This window comes from Bufo bufo, chromosome 11, assembly GCF_905171765.1.
Source record: "Bufo bufo chromosome 11, aBufBuf1.1, whole genome shotgun sequence".
Taxonomy (NCBI): domain Eukaryota; kingdom Metazoa; phylum Chordata; class Amphibia; order Anura; family Bufonidae; genus Bufo; species Bufo bufo.
In genome coordinates this window covers 41,715,169-41,741,336 of record NC_053399.1, presented here as the reverse complement: position 1 = coordinate 41,741,336, position 26,168 = coordinate 41,715,169, and the positions used below count along the sequence as shown (strand labels likewise).

Genomic DNA, 26,168 nt, shown 5'->3' with positions numbered 1-26,168 from the left:
CACAAATTGAGATGTTCGTATGGAGGAAACGTATACCCCCCGGCTGACATCCTCCGCACAGCCCGGGGTTAGTAGTTTTCCGACGGTCTTTTGTTTTTGAGAAAGGAGGGACAGACATTAATGAAATGACCCCTCCCCCCACAGAAAAAACAAGCCCCCCCCCCTACGGCGAATCTCGGGAGGACGGACCTGACGAGAAGTTCCGCCTAGCTGCATAGGCTCATCTAAGTCAGTGCAGGCTGACTGTTGCTTGGGAGAGGTAACCAATTGCTCCGGAATTTTCGATCTCTCCCTAAGATGTCTATCTATTCTGATAGAGAGGGACATAACAGCATCAAGGGAAAGGGGGGTCTCATACAGCGCCAGTGCATCCTTAACCCTTTCAGATAACCCAGAGCAGAACTGACTCCTGAGAGCCGGGTCGTTCCACTGAGTATCCGTAGCCCACCTACGGAACTCTGAGCAATATTCCTCTGCTGACCGATCTCCCTGTAGGAGTCTCCGTAACTTCGAATCAGCCAGGGTGACTCGGTCAGGGTCATCATATATGAGACCCAAAGCCCCAAAAAATCCCTCCACTGACCGAAGAGCCTGGGAACCAGGGGGTAACGAGAACGCCCAGGATTGCGGATCCCCCTGAAGCAGGGAAATGACAATCCCAACCCGCTGTTCTTCATGACCTGAGGAGTAAGGGCGCAACTTAAAATATAATTTGCAGGCCTCACGGAACGTTGCAAATTTGTCCCTTCCCCCAGAAAATCTGTCGGGAAGAGCAACCTTGGGTTCAGTGACAACCTGGTTACCCATAGCAACCGCTGGGGGTGCGGTCTGCTGCATTTGCTGCTGTTGTTGGAGAACAGACGCCTTCAATCCTGCCACCTCCAAAGACAGGCTTTGAAGCTGTTCTGCCAAGGCATCAATAGGATCCATATTGGATTCTAAGTAGAGAGAGGAAAAAAAAACAACAAACAAAAAATAAAAAAATATTTTTTTTTTTTTTTTTTTTTTTTCTCAAAAAGTAAGGGCCAGTTATAATATCACGGTCGGCGTGGCTATCACATACGTGACACAGAGGGAGGGAATGAGGAAGGCCCTGCCCAAGTGAGAGGGAAGATGGTGACCCCTGACTCACCTGGCGGCTGGCACCTGGCTGCCCTGACGTCCCTAGACGGGTTCCTCACCCGTACGCCGATCACGTGCCTAAAGCCCTGGCTTTCCCTGAGCTGAGCCCTAGGTAGTGAATAGGGCGATGGGAACACTAGTCCGCACCACTAACTCTAAGGGAAAACACCAAGGGGAGGACAGACAACACAGACTCAACATATATTCCCAGGTGGGCGACAACAGGAGACAACAATAAGCCAAACAGGGATCCGGAGGGTAGCACACAGGAACAACAACCAGGATTAACCACTCCAGTGGGTCAGTATAGATGTCCAGGCAGGAAGCTCTATAACTGGCAACTAGAGAAGTGTGAGGGGAGAGTATAAGGAGGTAGGGAGTGGCAGACACGAAACAGCTGAGGAGGAGAAGCTACGGATCCCTGAGAGAGACAAAAAGGATAGCAAGGCAAACACAGAAAACAATAACTAAGAAACACCATGATCTTTAGATATAGAGCGCGCAGCCACCCGCTGCGACTTCCTGACCCCGGGTATAACTGAGTCAGACGTGGCTCTTGATACCCTCGTGACAGATACATTGCTATTGGTTTTGTAATATTACTACTACGGTAAGCAGTTGCCATGGGGCCTGTGGGGAAGAGGGGCCCTGCCATGGACAAAATGGCCCTAACCCCTAATTACACTTAACATCTCGGCTCCCATCCTGAATCCCTGCCCGGCTCAGTCCCCATCTTCTGGCTCCCCAATCCCTGCTACCACTGTGCTCGGAATCCCCTATCTCCCTTACCCAGCCCATCAGTGACTCCATAGTCCGAGTCCCGATGAGCGCTCTGTCTCTCTGTTATCTGCTGGGCTGGCCAATCAGCATTAGCAGTGCTAGCAGATCCTAGGGGGCCAGGAGTGGGGCATGGGGACCCAATTCAGATTCTTGCAGTGAGTCCCAATGATTTCTAAGTATACGCCCTGATGGTAAGGTACATCATGTAAATGTTCATCCTTGTTGAAAATGGGTCCACATTTTAGTACCCTTTTAATACCTGTTAGACCTTGTTTTTTACTGATGCATAGCTCTAAATCTCCTGTATAAACCTGCATAAATTTAAAGGAGTTTTCCAAAAGTAAAATATTGATGACCTACCCTCAGAATAGGTCATCAATATCAGATCAGTGGGGGTGCAACTCCCAGCATCCCTGCCAATCAGTTGTTTGAAGAGGCCGCGGTGCTCCATTGAGTGCCACAGACGCTTCCTATCCAAGTGACGTCACGTTCATTGGTCACATGACCTATATGCAGCTCAGTCCTAATAAAGTGAATAAGACTGAGCTGCAATACTGAGGCACAGCCACAATGTACGATGCTGTGCGTGTATGCTCATAGGAGGCCTACGACGCCCATCTGGTGCTAGCTACACTTTCAAATTGCTGAATCAGAGGGGTTTCAGGAGTTTGGATCGTACCAATCTGATATTGATGATCAATTCTGAAGATACCCGTTAAATCCTAAAATGTTTGCTGCCAACTGACACCACTAGGGGAGCACATGAGTTTACTGCATACTGTTATACACTGAACACTACACATTAAAGGGGCATTCTAGTAATAACAGATAATCACCTATTCACTGGATCATTAATGAAACTGTTACATGGAGGTCTGGCCACTGGGACCCCCACCAACTGCCAGAATGGGGGTCCCAGATCTCCACTTTAATGGGGTCCATTCAAAGACCTATGTAGTAGTTATTACCTATCCAGTACATAGGTGATAATCTGTTATATCTAGAATAACTCTTTAGCACCCAAGCTCCAGAATGTTGAACCTAAAAACGACTTGGGGTTAAAAAGGTGGATATTCTATTACTGAAAAGAAACTTCAATGGCCAAAGAGGATCTTTATATTTGTTTAAAGCCCAATCCTTCCTATTTAAAGTAATGTGGTCCCTTTTACCTTCATTTCATCCATCCACGTCACAGTATGTAGCATGTCTTGGAAAAGAACTTGAAGCTCCAGGTTCATGTTCAGTCTTTGTCGCCTATCACGCAGTCGCTCAAGGAGATATTCCCAGAGGCGTACAATGTTGTCTTTTCTGGCATTAATCCTCTTCACATCATGATAATTCTCATTCTCCAGCTCTTTGGCTACATTGACGATCGACTGAATACGCCCTTCATAAGCAAAGATGTCTGTCTGAATAGCTTCATGCTTCTTCATGGAGGCTTCCACCGAAGGCAAGTCACAACCAAAATTATCCTAAGGCAAACAACGAGATTACAATGGAAAGCTGTACAGCAAATAAAACCCCTTTAAGCATCTCACAAGGAGGCAAAAGCAAAAACGTTGGACAATTGTTCAGTTTAACTTTTTTAATAACGCTAAAATGGAAGTTCCTGACTACTTGGTCTTCAACGGAAGTAGTGTTTATATTGAAATTTAGTCCCGCTGTTGTGAATCTGACAGGTTACAGGTGTGATGGGGATGTACATAGAGATGAGAGGGCCCCATGATTTTTAAAGGGGTCCGTTACTGATCAAGGTTAACCACACAATCGATAGGCAACATTAGAACAAGAAAACTCAGTACTTGCTAGTCCCGATAGGGTTGGCGCTACACAGTGATTCTGTATGGTAACAAAATACTGAAAGTTAATGGTGTCATATTGCAACTAGCAAATTACCACGTACCCGACACTTGCAACCCGACATGGCGGTAACTTACAAGCTGCAACTTCACATCATTCACTTTTCAATAGGTTTCAAACGTACACCACAGTAGCAACACTGCTGTGGTCTTTGGCAAAGTGTTTCACTGCCAAAGTCACTATGTAGTTCCAGCTTAAAGAGGCAAGTTTTGAAATTGTCTCCTATCTACGGTACTTGGACCCCCACCAATCCCAAGAATGGGTGTCCGTTCATCAGATCTGATGGAGCGGCAGGTCAAGCATGCACCCTGCCGCTCCATTTATTCTTTACGGGACCGCCGTAAGTAGCCGAGCACTGCACATTTATCTCGGCAGAGCACATGCCCGACCTGCTGCTCCATCAGATTGTAGAAATAGGACCCCTGTTCTCAGGGTCTTTGGGTATCCACGCAGTCAGACCCCACTGATCACTTAGTTATCCCCTATCGTTTGGATAGGAGATAGCTTCAAAACTTGAAGGACCCGTGTCTTTCTCAACCTATGTAATTCTATGTAACTCTTTGGGATATTTCCCTGCACCCATGTTTGCTAATGTTGTAGTAGGTCCTGTGGTGGTCCTCACCACCCATTAAAAAGTGGATGCTGGGTTCCTTCTCTCCAGCATACCAATTACATCCTCATGAACTGCCTCTATGATACACACATGTGTGTGTGTGTGTGTGAGGGAATGAAATAAGCATGCCCATAGAACGCTGTATATGGATGAGGTGCATAGAGAGAGGTCAGTGTTTTGGGGATGGAGCACATCTATGAACAAAAACACTGTCTCTGCCTGTAGCCACAACCCTAAAGATCTATCCAAATCAGGAAGCTAGATTTTATCACCCATTATAATGGACCACATTTAGTCGGTTAAATAAAATCTAATAATATAACAATAAAATTAAATATAATAATAAATATAATAATAAATATTATACTAATAATAATAAAAAATTATAAATAATATAATTATAATTATATATAATAATAATAATAATAAATATAATATAAAAAATTATATTGATTATAATCATGATTATAAAATAATGAAATATAATAATAAAATGATGCTGGTCCATAATATAATGTACCCATGTAATAAATAGATACCACTTTATTCAGACAGATAGCTGTTACCTGAGAGATCAGATGCTGATTTTCAGCCACCCACGCTTCTCTCATTGGCTGCTTTGCGATCTAGACGTTTGGCCAACTGCTCCAGCTTTCTTCCTGTCGAATCAGCTCATTCCTTAGGGCCGTCTCACGGTCAAGTTCTGCCTTTTCAAGTTGACCCCATGCCTGTAAATCACGACAGCTTACATCTTTCCCAGAAGGTTCATCTTACAGTTTATATTAGAGTGTAGCGTGGAGGGTCTGTAGTCTAATGTTCATGTATCCCCCCTTTGTCTAGGCAGGAGACTGTGCTATAGAAAGTTAGAACATTGGCGCTCAACCACAAGGGATCACGAGTTAATACAATGGCAGCTATGGGAAGGTTTAATGTGGTACCGAGGCATGTGCCTCATGAAAGATACAGTGGTGGAGAAGGGTGATTAATAATCTAATATAAGCTTCATAATTATCTTTCATTGTGATTTTCTAGCCTCATCCAAACCATGAGTGGAAATGCTGAATGAAAATGCTCAAATTGAAGGGTTTATTCATGATTAGGAAAAAAAAATAATCAACTTTTTCCAGAAATTGTACCATTCTTGTCTATGGGATGTGTTTGGTATTGTAGCTCGTCCTCATTCACATGAATTTCGTTACCAAGCATACAACAAGTACGAGAGCGGTGCTGCTTCTGGAAAACGGTGACACTTCTTTCCAATCTTCTAATTCTAGGCCATATCTTTAAGATACACTGGTCTACTAATAGACTTGCATTTTATCCACCATTAGGTAAACTGATTTGACGTGTTCGTAATTCGCTTTGAGAAAATTATGGTAGTGCAATTCATGGCAAATGGATTCACTTGTTCAATTCGAAGTGCTAAATAGTAGATTGTCGCAATTTAGAAATCAGGTGTATCAATGACATGTCTGTTTTTAGTAACTATTTGCATCCTACATGTAGTAACAATTCTGGAGCATCTATTCTTATGACTCTGTGTTGTGCCACTCCTGTATTATTCCTTCCAGAATTTATTAATAAATAGGTAGTAGTTTACAATGAGGGTCCAGATAGTGTTACCAGTTGTGGGAGGGGGTGCCTGCACAGTCCAATCAGTGCTGCCAGTGTCAGACTGTGCAGGAGGACACGCCCCAATTGTAATACCCATCTAGACCTTTGTTGCAAACTTGCTGGCAATTAATACTATAAATTTTAGCAGAAATTAAACAGGATTGGCACTACGTAGGGTCATACATATAAATGCTCTACAGTTGTAGGAGAGGTCCTCTTAAAGTCCTAACAAAATACACCAAAAAAAGCTATAGAAAAAAATTGTGTTACACGTTGTCTTACCCTATTGATGTCAGACACAAGCTGGCCCATCCTCGCGGGTACATACACCTTCTGTTTATTCTCCCTCATTCTGGACTGTATAGAGAACAGCAGCACCTCAAGTTCACCCATTTCTTTAAATCTGTGAATAAATTGTTAGGTTCGTTACTTATTAGTTATAAACCAGACACAAAAACTCCAAATTCCATCCATTGCTATATGATGCATTTTTGTCCTGGGTTTGACCATTTGGCTTAAAGTTTATGGACATCTTTGAAACGTTTTTATTGCACTGGGATAAGAAAAACATATTTGCATTTACTTTTTATAAAAAAAATGTTGTTCTGTTTTTGTCTTCTGCAGCCTGCATTCATTCTCATACATTGCAGGCTGCTCAGTGCCATACAGTGTGAAATCGCTCTCTGATGGCTCCGTTTGCAGCCCTTATCTCTGCTCTTCTGAACACAAATCTAGGCTGATGAAAAAATTGCCCCAAAAGTGTCCACAGCCATTAATGATAGTTCATTTGCAAATATAGTAACAGTAGCTAGCAGAGAACTTACTTTGGTGGTTTTTCTACGGTTCTGTACGCACTGAATGACTGTAGCTGTTGCTGAACACCCAGCAAAGAGTTCGCAAACTTCCAGTTTGTAAGAGCGATGATGGTTTGTTCAATCCACGTCAGTAGATCTGATGTAAGTCTTTCATATTCGTATATCGTCTTGTCTGTGTCCATAACGTTATCCAGACCTAAGGTAGAAAAAATATATATTATCACAGAATGTATAGAGAAAACTTACAGCTTCAGGACACATGATCCAGATGGCATCGCAAGTGAAGAATGGCAGATCTATTAGTGTCACTTCCTGGGGACTATCTCAGGTAAAAGTCTGCTGCCAGCGGCTAGGCAGTAGGTCAACAGAGCATAGCTCTCACTGCACTAGAGAAGGACATTGATCAGCTCACTAGTAAGGCTTCCATAAATGTATATCTGGAGTGTGGGCCAAGTTGAGTCAGGATTAGCGATGGCTTGATAGGAACCTATAAAATGTAGCTCCATGGACAGTCGCTTATTCTGTAACAAGAAGAAAGCATGGGGCTCCATAGCTGCAACTGGATCCCTAGGACAGTAGTCCCAACCAGTGGCTTGTGATCCCACCTGTCTGGCTTGACATAGGATCCCTCATTTATGGTCATATGCAATGACCATAATTACAACATTGCAGATATATCTTAGCCCCTGAACTGGAGACTGAGCAATGTATCTTGGCTATCTCCTGTAGTGCCAAAGAAAAATGACTGAGCTGCAGCGCACATGCTGACCTGCGCTCTATTCATATGGGCTCTTGTGATCAGCAGTCAGACCTTCAACGATCAGAGGATTATGCCCTATCCACCCGATAGGGGATAAGTGGATATTATGGCACAACCCCTTTAAGCGGTGAAACCAGCATGTCCGTCACTGCGTTATGCTGTACTCAGAGAGGGCAGCATAAGGGACCTAATTGGTTACCTTAAAGATAGTTCGGTAACTTACGGTACCACTTTTCACCGCAAGAGAAAATCTGTGCCATACAACCAAAGTAACCAGTGCCATCTGCATATACAGACTGGAACATAAAAGTGGCCCTGGAAAAAAAACTAAAAGTGTCCCTATGTTGTAGGTGTGGGTCCAAATTGACAGAAGGCGAGGTAATACAAGTAGGCAAGGCCAACATATATAGGTATGGACAATAGAAGTAGGCAGGGCCAACAGAACACTATACCACCGCGCCCAACAGAACCAAATACCACAATGCAGTCACAAAAATATTGCTACCTGTTCCACAGTATTCAGCTGCATCGCCGTCCTGAGGATGGCAATACAGTTGAATTCAGGAAATTTCTGTGTAGGGTCTATGGCCAGTCACCCCTGGCCATCTGTCTGAAACACTGATGTACGAAGAGTAATAAATGTAGAATGTAGAATGTAAACCTCCAATACTAATCCACAATATGAAACTCTACAGACTAACTTTTCTACAAAATATGTGTTTGACCCCCCCCCCCCCCCACCTAATTACATACATCAAAGTCTTACCTTGCCAATTCTTTTACCTTCCACAGCCAAAGCCTTCATTTTGGAGAAATAATGATAGAATGCCACCACGTAGGTTATAATGGATTTCTCATCTGGATTTTCAGTATAGACATCTGCAACAAAAAGTTGACAACAATCGGTGTAACATATAAAGTATAACAATAGATTTTACATCTAAAAATAAATCCCCTTTTTTAGCTGCAGAAGCTCCTGGTACTTATGTTCAAGAATGCTAGGAGGGTAGGAGAGAGAGGCTGACGTAGTATGCAAATAAATATTTATTGGCATTGATCCATCAGTTCTTCTATGAAGCAGGTACTTAATGGTAAACCAAAGATATTGCTTTGGGACAGAGGTTGGCACAGGTAGTGAAACCTTCAAGAAAATAAAGGCTTTTGTCAAATGAATCCAGTAAAAGAATCCTTACTAACCGAGGAATGCTTATATGGCTCCCTCAGGGTGATATGAGGGATTAAGTGCCAGCTCACACTCAATAGCTATTCACATCCAAGGTAGTAAGGTATTTCCTAATTCAATTCTATAATGGGCACATGTGCACTAGTCGGCCTCCACATATCCTATAAAGAAGCTGTACAATACCATTGACAGCTATAATTGGTGACAATTTCGAGAAGTTTAACTCCTGTACTTCTACTGTAAGCCAAAAAGAAATCAGCAGTAAGCAATCAGTGAGGTGGTGCCAATTCTGTCCTGTCAAATCCATAAAAAAGACAAAAATAGTTAGTACTCTGAAGGGTTCCAGTGACTCAAAGTTGGTGCTTAATTTACCCATATGAATGCAGTATTTCAGCCCTGATTGAAAATGGCCCTCTAGCAGGTAACATCCCATTTATTGCTGGATGAAGGCCCTATAGCAGGCCAAAATGTTGGATTAATTGCTAAATAAAGGCCCTATAGCAGGATAAAACATGTGGATTCATTGCTAAATAAAGGCCCTACAGCAGGCTAAAACATTGGATTCATTGCTTGAAAAAGGCCCTACAGCAGGTTGAAACGTTGAATTCATTGCTAGATAAAGGCCCTATAGCAGGCTGAAATGTTAGATTTATTGCTTGAAAAAGGACCTAAACGGGGTGAAACTCATTCATTGCTAGATAAAGGTCCTATCGCAGGCTAAAATATTCATTGCTTGAAAAAAGCCCTACAGAAGGTTGAAACGGCGGGTTTATTGCTTGAAAATGGCCCTACAGCAGGCTGAAACATTGTATTCATTGCTAGATAATGGCTCTATAGCAGGCTGAAACATTGGATTTATCGCTTGTAAAAATCCATAAAGGAGGGTGAAATGGATTCATTGCTAGATAAAGGCCATAGCAGGCTGAAACGTTGGATTCAATTCTTGAAAAGGGCCCTATAGCAGGCTGAAGCACTGGATTCATTGCCAAATAAAGACCCTAATGCAGGTTGAAATATTAGATTCATTGCTAGATAAAGGCCCTACAGCAGGTTGAGATGTTAGATTTATTGCTTGAAAAAAGTCCTAAAACAAGGTAAAACTCATTCCTTGCTAGATAAAGGCACCATAGCAGGCTAAAACTTTGCATTCAATGCCAAATAAAGGCCCTAGAGCAGGCTGAAACTTTGGATTCATTGCTTGAGAAAGGCTCTATAGCAGGTTAAATGTCACATTTATAAGAATGAACGATGCACCAAGTTAGATTCACTGCAACCCTTTGGACTTCTGACAGTTTTTGTCTTTTGTCTACTGTAAACCATATTCACATGCTGTGGTTGCAGAGAGATAGCGCCATGTATTTGTTACAGGTTTAGTGAATCCCAAATATAGGAGAAAAATAAAGATTTACCGGTTTCTCTGTAAGAAATATAATAACTACAAAAGGTTTTTGGTAAGAAAACCCCTTATCTTATAAGATTAGACTTGGCTAAGCATGGCTAGATCTTTCAATGACCTGGTACTTTACATATACAAAAAAGAATTGGGTGACTCTACCCCTGTATGTAATTCTGCGTTAACTGAGCGTACATATTTTAAAACATATTTTACTCTCTAAAAGCACATAAAAGCTACAAAACTATCTTTACACATGATTTTTGAAACGGCTGGAAAATTAGCTCAGTACATTAAAGCAAGCCCTCCCCATAACACTGATAAACCTTAGTTTCCGGAATACAACATTATATAAAATGCTATAAAATACATTACAGAATTCATATTTTCTATCCTATAGCTGCGAACATTTCAGCTGAAAATAAACAGGATTCACCCTTTTAAACCTTCTAAACCTAGATTGTCGACAGGTATTGTAATCTTAATTCAATGAATTAAACTGTAAAAAAATTCTTCATATTGGGACTAACTGTAAATTAGGGCAAAATCTTAGGGTACATTAGGTAAAAAATTTGGTAAACTAGATTAAAACTTTATGAAATATATAGAACACAAATCAATAGACATAACTGGAATCTTACCCTCAGGATCTAGAAGTTGAGTTATGCCCAGTTGTCTATCGGCCACGTTAAATGCATTTTCCAAGTTATATTTAGCGTTTGATTTCTTCAGTTTCTCAAAGTTGATCAGCTCAGGTCTGATAGTAAAAATCACAGCTGTTAGTGTATTACAACTGAGCTAGTACCCCCTGAACCTGTCTTGTCATTTTTGATAACCTAGCATGCGGTCATCCTGCTTATATATATGTACAGGAAAGATCGGTGCCAAATAACAAGGATGTCATGTTAGTGTAAAAAATAGACAATATAGATTTAAGGAAATACGGTAACTAGTAAATCAGGAGACCCCACAGCTAAACCTAGAATTACTAGCTTAGTAATAGTGCATCCACATTCAATGAGTTGTCTCATAAAGACGACATATGTCCATATATCCTACTAGAGGTGGGTCCTCCTGCTCAGGAGTCCCCTCTATGAGACAGAGCCGGAAGCCTCAAACAAAGAGGAGTAAAAGCTTTGACAGACAAGACCATCAATGTGTTGTGTGGTTGGTTATAATTTTAATGAATGGCAGACAGAGTAGCTATCTGTAGAGAAGGGGTTATCGGCATGGTTCCAGCCGTTCTTCAACCCCAAAGATATGAGTTCTACAACATAGAAAATGAAGGATATCTCATTATCTTACCTGTGTCTGTGGATGAGGGCATTAAAAGCCAATCCATCCTTCCAGCTGGATGTAAAGTTGGTGACATTGACATTTGGGTATCTATAATAGACATGTTTTATATCATTAATATTCATCACCCAGTTAAGACTTTAGAAAATGGTTCCTTTTACACGTAGCTTTCTAGAAAACGAAATTAATTGGAATTATATAATTTATAAAAGAGAAGAAGCAGATGTAGATCAGGGGATCATCTGATAACGGAGGATGTATATATGAATTGTGCTGAGTGGAGAGCAGCTGTCAGAGGCATGGGTGCTACTTCCATAGCGTTGTCCATAGCCATGTCCAGGCTGACCCTCATTAAGGATCAAGATGCTTATATTGAGTTCTATAAACACTATACTCAAGCATTACCTAACATATTTAAAAGTCCAACCTATTTAGACCTTAAGAAACCAATACAATTGTTTTTTTTCAGTTTTATTTCTTGTCGTATTCCCAGAGCCACCAATTTTGAATTTTTCCATCAATATCCTGCAAAAAATGAGCCTGCATTTTCCAATGGTACATATCATTCTTTTTATCTGCTTTTATTAATTTTTTGGATGGAAAAAGAAATAGTGTTTTTTTTTTTGCGGTCTTTAGCTGTGCAGTAAAAAAATTTTTATTGACTTTATTCTACAGGGTTGGTACAATTGGATACCAAACATGTATGATTTTTTTTTTATGTATTAGTACTTTTGCACAATAAAGCATGTTTCATGGAAATAAAAAGTCATTTTTGGGTTGCCACATACTAGGGCCATTTAAATTTTTCTGTCAACATAGTTGTATGAGGGCTTACTCTTTACCAGATGCAATTTACAAAATGGTATAAGTACCATTTTGGGGTGCTTTTACCAGAATTTATTGAATAATGTTTCTACATTTTTTGGTACTGGGAATAGAAGACAAAATGCCAAATATACAATTGAATTTGCCATGGTCTGCATCTCTAGGAAAGCAGGTTTCACCACTATCATAGATGGGAACCAGTGAGAGTATAGAACTGTAAAAGCAGTGAGATTATGGAGCACTCGGCCAGAGGAAGTTGTGATGGTTGATCCCCTGAAAAACTTCAAGAAGGGCCGGGGTGCCTGTCTCAAAAATTGAAAAGACGGGAGAGGTAGGACCGCCTGTAGGTGCACTAGGTTAGTGGGGATCACCTGATAGTGTTGTTCTGGAAGCACCCGAAACAGCGTGTAAGGATGAAAGTTGTCAGTGCTGTCTGGCAACTCCCTCTAGGCACAGACGTGCTCAGTCAGGAACAAATGGACAAAAGAAACGGGATTGGTGGAGGCGGCACAATCAGGTAAGTCCAAGATGTCAAATAAGTAAACAATATGTTTATTGGTATTATCTCTCTTTAGTTGACGCATTTCAGGGCTGCACTGGCCGCTTCATCAGACCAAGGGACCATCAACTCGTTCTTGGTCTGATAAAGGGGCCATTCCAAAACGCGTTATCTAAAGAGAGATAACAGCAATAAACATATTGTTCACTTATTTGACATCTTGGACTTACCTGGTTGCGCTGCCGCCAATCCCGTTTCTTCTGTCCGTTTCTCAAAAATACATTTATTGCTGGCTGTCAATACTTATTTGGGGGGGGACAGTGATCCAGGGATTTATTTTGATTGCCTGATTTGGAGTCGGGAAATAATTATTCTTCCTTAATATGCAACAATTGGAATCTGCCTGATAGGGGTTTTTGCCTTCCTCTAGCAATGGCAGGATCCAAGGTTGGACTTGATGGACTTGTGTCTTTTTCAACCTTACCAATTATGTAACTATATCTATGTGTGTGGGGAGGGGGGGGGGGTAAGTAGGGATCCGAGGTTCCTGAGCATGAGCCCTCCTACCTTCAAGGGCGGCTCATGCAGCTAGGAGTCAGGGTCAGATTAGGGAATCTCTAGGAGGTGACCTGCTCCCTAATTCTGTGGTTCTGGCCAAGTAGCGACCTTTCCATCTTCTGGCATCGCACGGCTGAGGGTTTTCCCCATCCTCAGCCGTGACAGTAGCTTCATCATCATGACATATGTGTATGTCTTAGTTCCTTATTGTATGGCAATCCATGACATACAGGTACATTGGGGTGTGTTAAAGGGTTAAAGTGTACTTGTCATTCCAGCTGACCTGTCAGACAGCTGTAGCAGTCTCCTGGTTGAACATTACTAGAGAGGGGTCGTTGATCCAGGGAGTTAGTCTGATTGCCTGATTGGAGTCGGGAAGGAATTTTTTATTCCCCTAAAGTGGGGGAAATTGGCTTCTACCTCACAGGGTTTTTGCAGGATGACAGGCCGAACTGGATGGACAAATGTCTTTTTTCGGCCTTATGTACTATGTTACTATGTCACTCACAGCTCATACACCATTCATTAAAAGCATGGACTGAGTTGTGTCTTACTTCCTGTCCCCTGCCGCACCTATATCTGTCAGCAGTTGTGCATAGACAAAACTACTGACAGACTCCCTTTAGTACAGCCAGCACCTGTGCCTCTGTATCCCCCCAGCAGCTCCTCCTTCTTCCTTCCCTTCTCCAAAGACTTCTATGGGCTGCAGCTGTAACCTGATGTCTCAGTAAGCTCCTAATCCCTCTTTAGGAAAAATAGATTTTAGTGGAAAGTGAACGATCAGTGACGGTGGCAGAGGAGATAGGAGGAGAATTGTCCGGTAGGGCTACTTTCACACTTGCGTTGTTAATTCCGGTATTGAGATCCGGCAGATGATCTCAATACCGGAATGAAACGGATCAGTTTTGATTTTGCACATCAGGATGCATCTGTTCCATTAGGATGCGGTTGTGTGAAATCAAAATGGAAAAAACTGGATCCCTCACTAAATACATTGAAAGTCAATGGGTGACGGATCAGTTTTTTTAGGCTCCTAAAAAACGGATCTGTCACCATTGACTTACATTATTTTCAGCGCTGGATCCATTTTTTTTCCCCGTTTTTATGACAGGACACAAAACCGCAGCTTACAGCGGTCACAAAACGGATTGCTGCCAGAACGGAAGACATCCTGATGTATCCTGAACTGATCTCTTTGCATTCAGAATGCATGAGGACAAAACGGAAACTTTTTTTTTTTTCCGGTATTGAGATCCTCCGCCGGATCTAAATAACGGAAAACAACAACACGAGTGGCCTTTTTCTCAGTAAATTGTTAAGTACTATTGATTTATGGAAAAAAATATATTGAAGCAACATTTCCTCTGTATTACGGTATAAGTATTAAGCATTAGGTACTATGGTATAAGTATTACGGTATACTCCACATTCATACTCACCCTGCTGTCTTCATCTGGCACCAGAGCAGTAAAGCATCTTTAGCAGAAAGGGTCTCACTGTCTTTTGTCTCCACAACAATGCCTTGGATCTACATTGATAAAGTTTGGTGTCATATCACGCCGTGACATACATACTTCAAGGAGCAAATACTGTATGGGTGATACATGCAATGAAAAAGAGCAGAACTGCAGTCTAATAATACATACCTGGAATCGCAATATGATGGTCCAGATGAGTCCAAGTACTAATCTGTGATTACCATTAACAATGTCATGGGGGCCAATATTTTCAAGATGAACTTTCTGTTCTCTGAGGAAATGAAGGGCTTTGTCTACATTTTCTAAGCAGTGGATTCTCATCCGTCCTTTAGTTCTTCTTGGCTGGGGAAAGCACAAAATGTCCATTATATAAGAAAAGTCACAGTTTAATTTTACCTCTGAGAAATGTAAAAAAGAAAAAGAAAATGTCCCTGTCTTATGTGATATGTAAATTTAATAATCTTAGAAATAAATTTAGAAAATTTATTGCTTTTAAGCATCTGAAAGGAATGAAAATTTAAAGACCGCCTGTCACCAAGATTAGACATGCTGTCTGGTAGGGTTGATCCTGCAGATTAAAATAATACCTGTCTTGTGTAAATCCATTGCGGCATTCCCAAGAAAAAAGACCTTTATAGGGGTCACCGGTAAGAATGAGTTTTGGTGTGGATGTGGCCACAAGTACCACGTCACCGCTGAAGCCAGTCATTGGCTGCAGTGGAGCATGTGACCATGCCCATACTGCACCAGATGTAAACACTGTGGGGATCGGAACATGGTGGAGCAGGTAAGTATGGTTATGTTTAAAGAGCCAGGCTGTGGGCACTTCAGAAAAACTCATTATTTCCAGAGAACCCCTTTAAGGGGACATGGCTAGCACTGGAAAGTTGAGGAACTGAAGGGCATAGAGCCCCATGGCACAATAATTTGCATAAATAAGAGTAAAAGTTGTATTTATTTTTTTCCCGGGAATGCCACAACCGATTTTCACAAGACAGGTATCATTTTAATCAGCAGGTTTAATCCTACCAGGAAGTATGCCTCGGCTTATAGGGTTGATCCTGGTGACAGGTGCTCTTTAAGGTTTTTCCCACAATTGACATTTAGCACCTATCCTTAGGATAGGTGATCAATATCTAATCGGTAGGGGCTCCTCCACTGGGACCCCACTGATGACTAACCCCCCATTTTCCCCCACTCAATCACTGCAGTTAGGAGTCTGAATGGATCTGAGGTCGGGCATGCGCCCCTGTTGTAGTAATTGATGGTGTTCCCAGTGGTCAAAAGTTTATCACCTATCCTGTGGATGGTTGTCCGCTGTTCATTCTGAGAAAATCCCTTTAAGGGGATCCACACTGATGGATTTTGATGCAAATTACAGACACATTGCAAAGAGTGAAATCCATGGTGTAAAAATACAGACAGCATTGGTGCACTGTAGGCAGGCAGCTCTGTACACTGCGTAGTGGCCGTGCAGGGTACTGCAGCTCAAGTGAATGGTTGCTGATTTGCAGTACGCTGGCGCCGGAAACTACCTAGTGGATGGAGCCTTCTGCTTCCACTCCGTGCATTGTATAGTTTCTGGTGCTGAATCTGCTTGATTAGTAGGGGTGCGAGGTGTCGGACCCCACCAATCTGTTATTGATGACCAATATCTGTAGCCCGAGCCAACCCTTTAAAATACGCACTCCATGTGAATTTATGCATGCAGATTTTTCCTCTCATATACTGTATATGAGACTCGTTAAAATCTCATCCACTTTCCTGCCACTGTAACACGCTGCAGAGTTTCCGCCTTGCCAGCCACTCTGGACTTCCAGAGCCTTTCATATGCAGAAGCATAATGATTAATGACATATACTAATTACGAACCATCATGTATTCATGCATTATCACTATGCAAGTGACTACTTCATATAGAGTCTATACACCTTGGAGCCAGTGCCATTTTAAGTCACTGATTGGTTGGTGGTGGGCCTAGAGTTTTAGGTTTAGAATTTGCCCAGGAACTTCCAATTACAACTCTCCAGACCAGGGCAGACTGGGGCAAGCTTGTTTGGTGCAGTAGTTTCAATATTCAACCCCAACACCCTTCTATAGTTGGACAATCATTCACTTCTTGTCTCCTGACCCATTTCCATCTTTGCCCACCAAGCCCTAGCTTTCTTAACTCTATATAAGCAAATGTAAAGGCAGAATTTTTTTTTTAATCCATAAATCATTCCCACCCCACCAATGACACCTAGGCGGCTGCCTATGCTTTGCCCCTCTGCTGTTCCAGAAGGTAAGGTCGGGCATGCTTACCAGCTGCTCCCCTGAAAGCACCTCTAGAAGTTTTAACAGCATTCTTCCGTCTCTTAGGTCCAAGTAGAGATCAGAGATACGACAGCTCACAAAGGCCAGATGTGAGTTCACCCATTTTGTAAACGTCTTCTTTTGCACAACTTCACGTTCATCTGAAATGCAGGAAGGGCGAAATGTCAATGTTTCGAGCAGTCACATTTCTTCTGTTGAGAGGGACCAGGAACTAGAGACCAATGGAGGACCGGAGAAGTATCGGAAGAGGAGAGCCAGAGGATTGGTAAGGTTGTAGGACTTCTTTTATATTTTGTTTTCAGCTGTTCTAGCACTTTTTTACATTTTACTAATCACTCAACCCCTTTAAGCAAATTATAAGTCCTTTCAATGTTCTGTGATCAGATTTCAGAATTGGCTTGCTGCCTTGAATCAGAAGAATCCTGGAGTCAGAACACAGCTCTGTGAACATTACAGCTCTATAAGGAGGCAGTGTCGTCATTGTCAATGACATCACATTATTTTAGGTTAGGATTGTACTAATAACACTATATTGGGAATGCACTTCCCTCATCTATTCATGTAGAGGGCACCAATAATATTACCTGCAAGGGCTTTAATTCTTGATCTCTCAAACATGCGAGCAGAACTGTTATCATTGTCCAGGTCATCTTCTGTTGCATCCCAGCGGGAGTTCACCAAGCTATACTGCTGCTCAATTTCCACGTTGTCAAAATCGGTGGTCTGCATTTTCTTGTTCTGTGGACGGGCTACTTTCCAACATCAACTGTTCATTCCTGCACAATGAAATAAGTAGCAGAGAAATTAAGACTTTTGTACATTAATAAAACAGCAATGTTCTGGACATTCAGTGTCATCATTGTTATATGGAAATGACAACCGAAAGCTAAGGTGCAGTCCGCCACCATAGGTTTTTGTCGCTTGGGGTACACAGTTACTTCTATAGGCACTTCTTTTATTCGGGGTAGCTCCCACTCACCGTCATCCTTGCTTGCAGGCAGCTTCTAAGAACAGTGGAGCTGATTTATTAATGCTGTCTACGGGGCGGATCTTTCATTTCTGGGGCCCCAAGCACAGTAATGTTTGGGGGACCCATCGCACTACTAAGCTCCACCCACACTGCACTTCTAAGCTACTCCTATCACACCACTAATCCACACTCTCAGCTTGGTCACTCCTACTTCTGCTCTTTATCTGGGTAGGGCCACTTTTCTCCCACTGGGCCCCTGCCCAACTGAACCTTTAGAAGGTTGAAGAAAATTAGGACCTCTTTCTGGCGCTGTAGGCATATACAGTAGATCGATCCGCACGATGGCTTGGATGTTTTTTCTTTTTATTTAATGATAATAAAGCTGTCTACGCGTTCCAAGGGCGTACAGCCCTCTTCCTGAGAAAGAGGGCAGTACGCCCTTGAAACGCGTAGACTGCTTTATTATCAGAAAAAAAAAGAAAAAACATCCAAGCCATCGTGCGGATCGATCTATATGCCTACAGCGCCGGAAAGTGGTCCTAATTTTCTTCAGCCCACTAATCGACTACCCCTGAAGCTCGTGGCGACGAGACAGGACGGGACCAGGCAGCAGCAAGGCATCCCCTTAAGCCGGTGAGGGCAAACACCAGCAAGGCTTCTATAGCTGTTGTGACTCCTCACAACAGGATCCGGTAAGCGCAATACGCACCATTTCCTATTATTTTTAGTCCAGACGTACTGCATATGAGGCGCTGTTTTTTGTCTTTTTTTGTTTCTGTATATGTCCACCCCTTTAGTGTTTCTTTTTTTTTTTGCAGTCAACCTCTTCTGACCAGCAGGATGGCCCCTGATCTATGGGGCCCCAAGCATTTGCTTGGTTTGTGTGGTGGTAAAGAAATATTTAGATAGTGCTAACTTAGACAAACAGTGTAAAAAATATAACACAAACCAAAAAAAAACTAGTTATACAAAGAGACCAAACAAAACTACTAGATTGCAAAAAAATAACAATATTTTAATTATATAGACAAATATATTAAAAGCAGTGGTCATAATAGCCACACATATAACGTATATCACAAGGGACATTTAAAAACATAGTACAAAAAAGAGTAGTAGGGGACATGGCAAGAAGTCATATATAATAATGTCCTAAAAACAATCTAACCAAATACAATGGGCACCTTGCCACATCCAAAGAGTACTATCTGTACAATAAAGACAGTCTCACATCAATGAATTACATATCTGCATTACCGACCTGAACTGTCAATTTGTGTTCCTGAAGAAGACACGCGAAACGTGCGTTGGGGGGTACAGTGTGGGGACACAGCAGGAACTGTGCAAACAGACAAATGGACAGTTCAGATTGGTACTGCAGATATGTAATTGACTGATGTGAGACTGTCTTTGTTGTATAGATAGTACGTGGTGGTGGCAAGGTGCCCATTTTATTTTGTTAGATTATTTTTAGGACATCATTATATAGGACTTCTTGCCATTTCCCCCCAATGCTCTTTTTTGTACTATGTTTTTAAATCTTCCATGTGATATGGGTGAAATGTATGGCTGTTAAAGGGAACCTGTCTTTAGGATTTTGTGTATAGAGCTGAGGACATGGGTTGCTAGATGGCCGCTAGCACATCCGCAATACCCAGTCCCCATAGCTCTGTGTGCTTTTATTGTGTAAAAAAAACGATTTGATACATATGCAAATTAACCTGAGATGAGTCCTGTACGTGAGAGGAGTCAGGGACAGGACACATCTCGTGTTAATTTGCATATGTATCAAATCGGGTTTTTTACACAATAAAAGCACACAGAGCTATGGGGACTGGGTATTGCGGATGTGCTAGCGGCCATCTAGTAACCCATGTCCTCAGCTCTATACACAAAATCCAGCTCTATACATAAAATCCTGGTGACAGGTTCCCTTTAAGTCCACTTCTTTTAATATATTTTTCTATTTAATAAAATAATTTTTTATGTTTTACAATCTCGTAGTATTGTTTTGTTTCTTTTTATAACTATTATTATTATTTTTTTTGAACCTAGATTATACTATAATGGTATTGGCCTTTGTGGTATGTAGGTGTATTATTAAAGAATATTTATCACAGTGGCTCATTCAATAAGTTAAATTTGGTGTATCTTGCTAGTAACCTTTGTCTAGTATTATACCATCTATTGGTTGGCTTTCGTTTGCTAAAATTTTGCCTTAATTTTACCTTCTGGAATTTCCTACAATAGGGACAGAAATGGCAATACGAGCTCGACAAATCCATTCTAATGTTGTTGGTCAAAGCATTTTCCACCATGTGTTCTCAGTTAGGGAAGGTATTTCACTAGACCGTTTCTGTGAACTAATTAGAAGTTGTTCTCCAACCTGCTTTTGGTCAATTTCCCAACACTCTATCCTCCACCAGGAAAAACTCTACAAATTACAAGACCAAGTTACACAAGAAAAGAATACTAGCATAATAAATAATATTCGATGACCTCCCAGTGATGGCTAATTGTAAAGGAGGTGTCTGCTGGAGAAATAGCGCTACAACAAATCCATAAAAGACAGGTCCTCCTCATGAGCCTTTCAACACTGATAGGGAGATCTACTCTATCATATGTGCTACTAAGGCTACAATTATACCTAGTTCAATGACATTGTGGGTATCTGGCTAGCTTTGCTTTATGGTAAATACAGCCCTAAGTATAGGTTCTATGTGTATGTCTATAATGGAGGTATGGATTATTGAAGCAATACGTCCTGAGTAAGAGTCTACCGGTAAACACGAGAGTAGATTTCACATTCACAGTCGTAACCTAAGATTTCACAATCGTTCCTGTGAGGAATACATTCTCTCTTACTCACAACGTATTTATGTAGAGATCAAGTTCCAGTCATGGCTTTCTAATATTGGAAAGTGATGAAATACGAAACCTACATACACATGAACGGTCCTAGTTCCACGGGGTCAAAATTCAATCAATACCCAGGCCTATATTGGTTATACTGGGGATATTAATACTAGTGAGGGTCACCTTATAATAATATATAGAAAAACAACCACAAAAAGGAGCTTATTTACAAAGGTGATTTTCTGCAATATACGAGAATTCTAATTTTATTAGTACACTTAAAGGGCATCTGTCAGCAGATTTGTACCTATGACACTGGCTGACCTGTTACATGTGCCCTTGGCAGCTGAAGACATCTGTGTTGGTCCCATGTTCATATGTGTCCGCATTGCTGAGAAAAATTATGTTTTAATATAACCAAGTAAGCCTCTAGGAGCAACAGGGGCATTGCCATTACACCTAGAGGCTCTGCTCTCTGCAACTGCTGCAAAATTTGATTAACAGAGCCAAACAGGCGTGATCATGTTTGTGCTGAGGGCAAAGCAGTAGAGAGAGCAGAGCCTGTAGGTGTAAGGCTCCATTCACACGTCCGCAATGTGTTTTGCGGATACACGGAGACACGGATCCGCAAAACACGGAAAGCGGCAATGTGCGCTCCGCATTTTGCGGACCGCACATTGCCGACATAATAGAATATGCCTGTTCTTGTCCGCAATTGCGGACAAGAATAGGACATGTTCTATTTTTTTACGGAAACGGAAGCACGGATGCGGAAGTGCGGATCCGCAAATGTGGATGCGGACAGCACATTCCGTCCCCATAGAGAATGAATGGGTCCGCACCCTTTCCGCAAAATTGCGTAAAGGATGCGGACCCATTTTGCGGACGTGTGAATGGAGCCTAATGGCAACTCCCTCATTGCTCCTGGAGGCTTATTTGCATATATTAAAACATAATTTTTCTCAGCAATGTGGGCACATATGAACATGGGACCAACACAGCCAGTGTCATAGGTACAAATCTGCTGACAGACCCCTCAAGTTTTTCAAAGATAAATTTTGAAACTTTGTTTAACTCTTTAGATGTTCCACAGGAATAAAAGCAAAATTGAAATGTCATTTTTTTGAAGATTTTCCATTTGAATACAGTTTTTACTGTAAGACAGCAAGGGTTAACAGAAAAACAAACCTCAACATTTATTCCACCGATTCTGCAGTTTATAGAAATATCCCATATGTGGCCCTAGTTTGCTAATTGACTCAAACACATTTCTCAGAAATGAAGGTTCACCTTAGGCCTCTTGCACATGGCCGTTGTGGTTCCGTGCATTGGGGACCGCAATTTGCGGTCCCCAATGCACGGGCAACGTCCGTGCGGTGGCCGGGACAGATCCAGAACTATTCAACTTGAATGGGTCCGTGATCCGTCCGTTCCGCAAAAAGATAGAACAAGTTCTATTTTTTTGCGGAACGGAAGCACGGATCGGAACCCCACGGAAGCATTACAGAGTTCTTCCGTGGGGTTCTGTTTTGTGCTTCCATTCCGTGTATTGCAGACCGCCGTATGAGGCCCGCAATACGGCCACAGGAGCACAACGGCCGTGTGCAAGAGGCCTTATGGATTTTAGGGCTTTGATTTTATTAGGATGTTTTTCAGGCAGCTTTTTCAGATTTGCAGAGCGCTTGAGCTGCCAAAACATAACAAGCACCCCTCAAAAGACCCCATATTGGACTATACACCCCTCAGAAGACCCCATATTGGACTATACACCCCTCAAAAGACCCCATATTGGACTATACACCCCTCAAAAGACCCCATATTGGACTATACACCCCTCAAGTAATTTATCTAGGGGTGTAGTGAGCATTTTGACCCCACATGTGTTTTATAGAAGTGAAAAGGCAAAATATTTTTTTTTCCAATACCATGTTGAGTTAGTCCAAAATGATTCATTTTCACAAGGAGAGAAAAATCACCCTATAATTTGTTACTCATCTTCTCCTGAATAAGTCAACATTCCATATGTGGCCAAAAACTGCTTTATCATTTTCTACCCCTGTTTTTGGCATAGAAAATGACAAATCTATGCCAGCTTGTCGCACGGTCAGCGCCTAAGTTATGTAGAGGCCGGCGCCTCTACATAACTTATGCGCATCAAGCACCAGCGGGGTATTAAGACTAGCGTTTAAAACGCCGGTCTTAATAAATTACTATAAATATGTTTGTTTTTCTCTCGACAATGCTTAACTCTGCCATTTCTTTTTGGGCTGTGTTTTTCCTACGTGCACCATGCAGGAAAAATGACATGTTAACGTCATAGTCCTGGTCACTACGATTACAGAGATACCAAGTTTGTATATTTTTTTTTTACATTTTACTAAATAAATCATGTGTTTTCTGAGTGTCATATTTTTTGTATTTTTCTGGCAATGGTCTTGTGTGGGAGGTTATTTTTTGTGGGATGAGTTGACATTTTCCATGGTACCATTTTGGGGTACATGCAACTTTTTGATCGCTTGATATTATGCTTTTTGGAAGGCGAGGTGACCATCGTTTTTTATGGGAGGCGAAATAGCATCCTTTTTATTTTTTACAGCATTTACCTGATGGGACAGATTATGTGATATTTTTTATAGAGCAGGTTGTTACGGACGCAGGGATACCAAATATGTCTATCTTCTAAAAAGAAATTCTACAATAGCAAAAAGGTTGATGAAGGGAAAGTTTTTTTTTTTTTTACTTTTAATTTATTTTTTTAAGTCCCACTAGGGGACTTCAACTTCTGATGGTCTGATTGCTGGTACGATACATTACAATACATGCTGTATTTTAACACATTGTAACCGTCAGTTTTAGGCTACTTTCACACTTGCGGCAGAAGATTCCGGCAGGCAGTTCCGTCGCCAGAACTGCCTGCCGGATCCGGCAATCCGGACGCAAACGGATGCATTTGTGAGACGGATCCAGATGTGGATCCGTCTGACAAATGCATTGCAATACCGGATCCGTCTTTCCGGTTGTCATCCAGAAAAACTGATCCGGTATTTATTTTTTTCTCATTTTTAAAGGTCTGCGCATGCGCAGATCGGGAAACCAGATCCGGTTTTCCGGAACACTTAGTACCGGATCTGGCATTAATACATTTCAATGGAAATTAATGCCAGATCCGGCATTCCGGCAAGTGTTCAGAATTTTTGGCCGGAGAGAAAAATGCAGCATGCTGCGGTATTTTCTCCGGGACTGAACTGATGCATCCTGATCCTGATGCATACTGAACGGATTACTCTCCATTCAGAATGCATTAGGATAAAACTGATCAGTTTTTTTCCAGTATTGAGCCCCTAGAATTCAATACCGGAAAAGAAAAACGCTAGTGTGAAAGTACCCTTACACTGACACTACGCAGGGCTTCCATCGCTGACAGAAGCAGATGCCTTTGTAAGACTTCCGGCTGCCATCGGCACCCCAGCATTACATCGTGGAGAGCGACTGGAGTGAGTGAGGGAGTCCTCCTTCTCCACAAACCCCTTAGATGGGGCGGTCAGCATTGACCTGTAACGAAGGGGTTATATAGCCGGAACTTGAGTTATCTCCGATGCTGGCAGTTACAGCAGGAGCCTGGCTGTCAGTAACTGCCAGGCTCCTATCGTAATCGAGCGAGCACAGCATCACTGCGCCGTACATGTACGATGCTTCATGGGATCTCCTTGAGTGCTGCGCCGTAAATGTACGTCAGATGTCGGGAAGGAGTCCATTCATCTTCTCTATGGGACTTCAGGAGATAGCCGAGAGCTGTACTCAGCAGTCCCTAGAACTCCCATAGAGGTAAAAGGAGTGGCAGGAGCGACAATGCAAATTCTCGTCCTGACACTCTGTTTGTTTTGGGGGGTTTGAGAGGTAAGGGGTCCCTTTTCTCGTGATCGGTGGGAGTCCTGGTGTTAGGACTTTCACTGGCATAATGGTTATCCCCTGTTCTGTGGATAATTTGTAACAACCAGAATACCCCTTTAAAAAAAAACTATAATGAATATTCCACTCATCAACTATACAGAGAAGCAAAGCTACTGCTGAAAAAGTACAAGGGTGCGACCACTACACTGCAGTATAGTATATCTCACCTTGACATACATGCAGCATGGGTTATAATCATTGCTATGAAGTGCCAGTCTTGTATATGCAGAACGAGTGCCATTTGGAGAGGCATGAAAGTGCAGGACTGGAAATATGTCAACCACCTGACCCACCCAACTACCCACCCACAGTGCCTGGCATTTGCCTTGAACTTTCTTTAGATGATTGCATGCAATACGTTGTCCGCTAAGCAGCTTCTAAAAGCTCACAAGGGAGCATTTGTCTTTTATGCTTCTCTTTATTCTAAATAACTAAAGAGATTTTCCGGGCTTAGAATAAAGTGTCTGCTGTCTCTTTATTTTCCTAGGAACATCAAGACATCTGTCTATAGGTTCTGTCTGGTATTGCAGCTCGATTGGGGTAAGATGCAATTCCTGACACTGCCCATAGACAACAGTGGCACTGTTTCTAATAAAACAAGCAAGCCCTTTTTTTTCTAATCCGAGAAAACCTCTTCTAGGACATTTCTATTATCTTGTATGCCTTATGTGTTCTCTTGCGTTATGTAATATGTGGCATCAATATAATATAAAGGGAAATATAAATGTCAAGCCTTTGTCCTTCCAGATAAATGTACAATACTACATGAAGGTTGTCCCTAATCAGTATGTGGCATGGGTTATTTGGGTGCTGCACAATGTGGGTGTCTAGCATGGAGGAGCTTGCCCTGCTAATGCCTCCAGTTAGGGTACTCTGCACATGTATACAAGGGGGTAGTCTCCTACATGACTGGATCTGCCTGTGCATGTTCTGAAAATGATAATATATATGATGACTCACACATTGAACTGCATACAGATGCTATATTTTGTCTACATCCATTGAAACCCTCGTACGTGAACCACACATAAAGCATTGGTGAGTATTTAAGGAGAGCAGGTGGACCGACACAGTCCTCCTTCTCTTGCTTTGTGGCCCTCAGCTCTGATGAACAAAAAGGGATCCTGAGCAGGGGACCACTCTATGGTGTTTATATGCCTATAAGAGGGTGAGTTCTGTGTGTGACCTGATAAAGGGACTCAACTTGAGAAATCTACAACAAAGTGACCTCGTGTAAAATTTTACTCCAACAGGGGCACAATGCTTGATAGTTACAGTC

At 41.9% G+C, this 26,168-nt stretch overlaps 1 protein-coding gene across 1 annotated transcript in view; it reads right to left on the bottom strand.

Annotated features, from left to right (window-relative positions):
* Positions 1-26,168, bottom strand: part of LOC120981646 (spectrin beta chain, erythrocytic-like) — a 103,309-nt gene that overhangs the window by 56,331 nt on the left and 20,810 nt on the right. The window contains 13 exon segments of the mRNA XM_040411233.1: positions 3,072-3,374; positions 4,942-4,986; positions 4,988-5,029; positions 5,032-5,103; positions 6,272-6,392; positions 6,814-6,999; positions 8,329-8,443; positions 10,782-10,897; positions 11,446-11,526; positions 14,758-14,846; positions 14,965-15,138; positions 17,101-17,252; positions 17,697-17,888. Of these exon segments, the coding sequence (XP_040267167.1) occupies positions 3,072-3,374; positions 4,942-4,986; positions 4,988-5,029; positions 5,032-5,103; positions 6,272-6,392; positions 6,814-6,999; positions 8,329-8,443; positions 10,782-10,897; positions 11,446-11,526; positions 14,758-14,846; positions 14,965-15,138; positions 17,101-17,252; positions 17,697-17,841 (1,641 nt within the window). The 5' untranslated portion in view covers positions 17,842-17,888.